This window comes from Sinocyclocheilus anshuiensis, unplaced genomic scaffold, assembly GCF_001515605.1.
Source record: "Sinocyclocheilus anshuiensis isolate Anshui unplaced genomic scaffold, SAMN03320099.WGS_v1.1 scaffold1114, whole genome shotgun sequence".
In the NCBI taxonomy this organism is placed as follows: domain Eukaryota; kingdom Metazoa; phylum Chordata; class Actinopteri; order Cypriniformes; family Cyprinidae; genus Sinocyclocheilus; species Sinocyclocheilus anshuiensis.
In genome coordinates, this window is record NW_015540838.1 from 1787011 (window position 1) to 1788012 (window position 1002).

The following is a 1002-nucleotide window of genomic DNA, read 5'->3' on the forward strand; positions in this document are numbered from 1 at the left end:
ATATATGTATTTTTATACAGATTTTGCAGAGATTGATGGAATATTTGTCATTTTAAAACTGCATTTATCACTAGATTTTTTTATCACAAGTGAACTAATGAAGATAAAAACATCATCTAAAAATGAAATATTGACACACAAGTTATGCATTAACCACCCATAAATGTTCTAAATCTTCTCACATTTAAAAATGCAAGTGAAGGCAAAAAAAAATATTAAAATGGTGAAAAAGATCATCTAAACTTTTAATGTTGACAAAGTTATGCATCAACTATCCATAAATGGACTAAATAGTCTTATTTCATATTTTAAAGTGTCTGAGTTAAGGGTTTAAGTTAGTATTAGTATAATGATTGAGTTACTTTAAGAACAGTTCAAATAGTACATGGGTACAGGGTCCTTGAAATAAAAAAGTGTATATGTGTTTGTTCCAACAGACTGCGGATCAGGAGGCTCAGGTTCAGGATCTGAAACCTGCGAGCAGGATCGTTGTCAACGATACGGCGGATCGTGGGATGACGACACGGAAGATGACCGCTGCGTGTGTGACTTCAACTGTCAGACAGTGCCACGCAGCCCAGTATGTCCACTCACATGCCTCTCACATCGCCATTTCCAATCGAAGAGAGTGCCACCCAGGCATTTGACTGGTTAAAACGTGCTAAATCTTATTGAATCCATTAATCGCACCGAGTTAACCTCTCCGTGAACATCTGCAGGTGTGTGGCTCTGATGGGACTACATACACCAGCGAGTGTGAGCTGAAGAAGGCCAGGTGTGAGAAGCAAATGGACTTGCTGCTCCAGAGCCAAGGTCCCTGCCCAGGTAAGAGACCACCTTTTCTTTCATCTAATATTTATGTTTTCCTCAGTTATCTGAAGAATAGCACTCCAGGAACTCTGACAGGATGGTTGTTGCAGTCACTGCAGCAGAGTGCAGTGTTTCTTTGAGCTTAGGGGGGGCTTGTGTAGTCCAGACCTGAGCATCTACCACAGAGAGAGG

The 1002-nt window shown here is 40.3% G+C and overlaps 1 protein-coding gene across 5 annotated transcripts in view; it reads left to right on the plus strand.

The window, feature by feature from the left end:
• The window catches only part of agrn (agrin), a 302644-nt gene that overhangs the window by 245129 nt on the left and 56513 nt on the right, over positions 1-1002 (plus strand). For all 5 annotated transcript variants that reach the window (XM_016484758.1, XM_016484760.1, XM_016484763.1 and 2 more), the window contains 2 exons: positions 438-580; positions 720-825. In XM_016484758.1, the coding sequence (XP_016340244.1) occupies positions 438-580; positions 720-825 (249 nt within the window). The remainder of the gene's footprint in view (positions 1-437; positions 581-719; positions 826-1002) is intronic.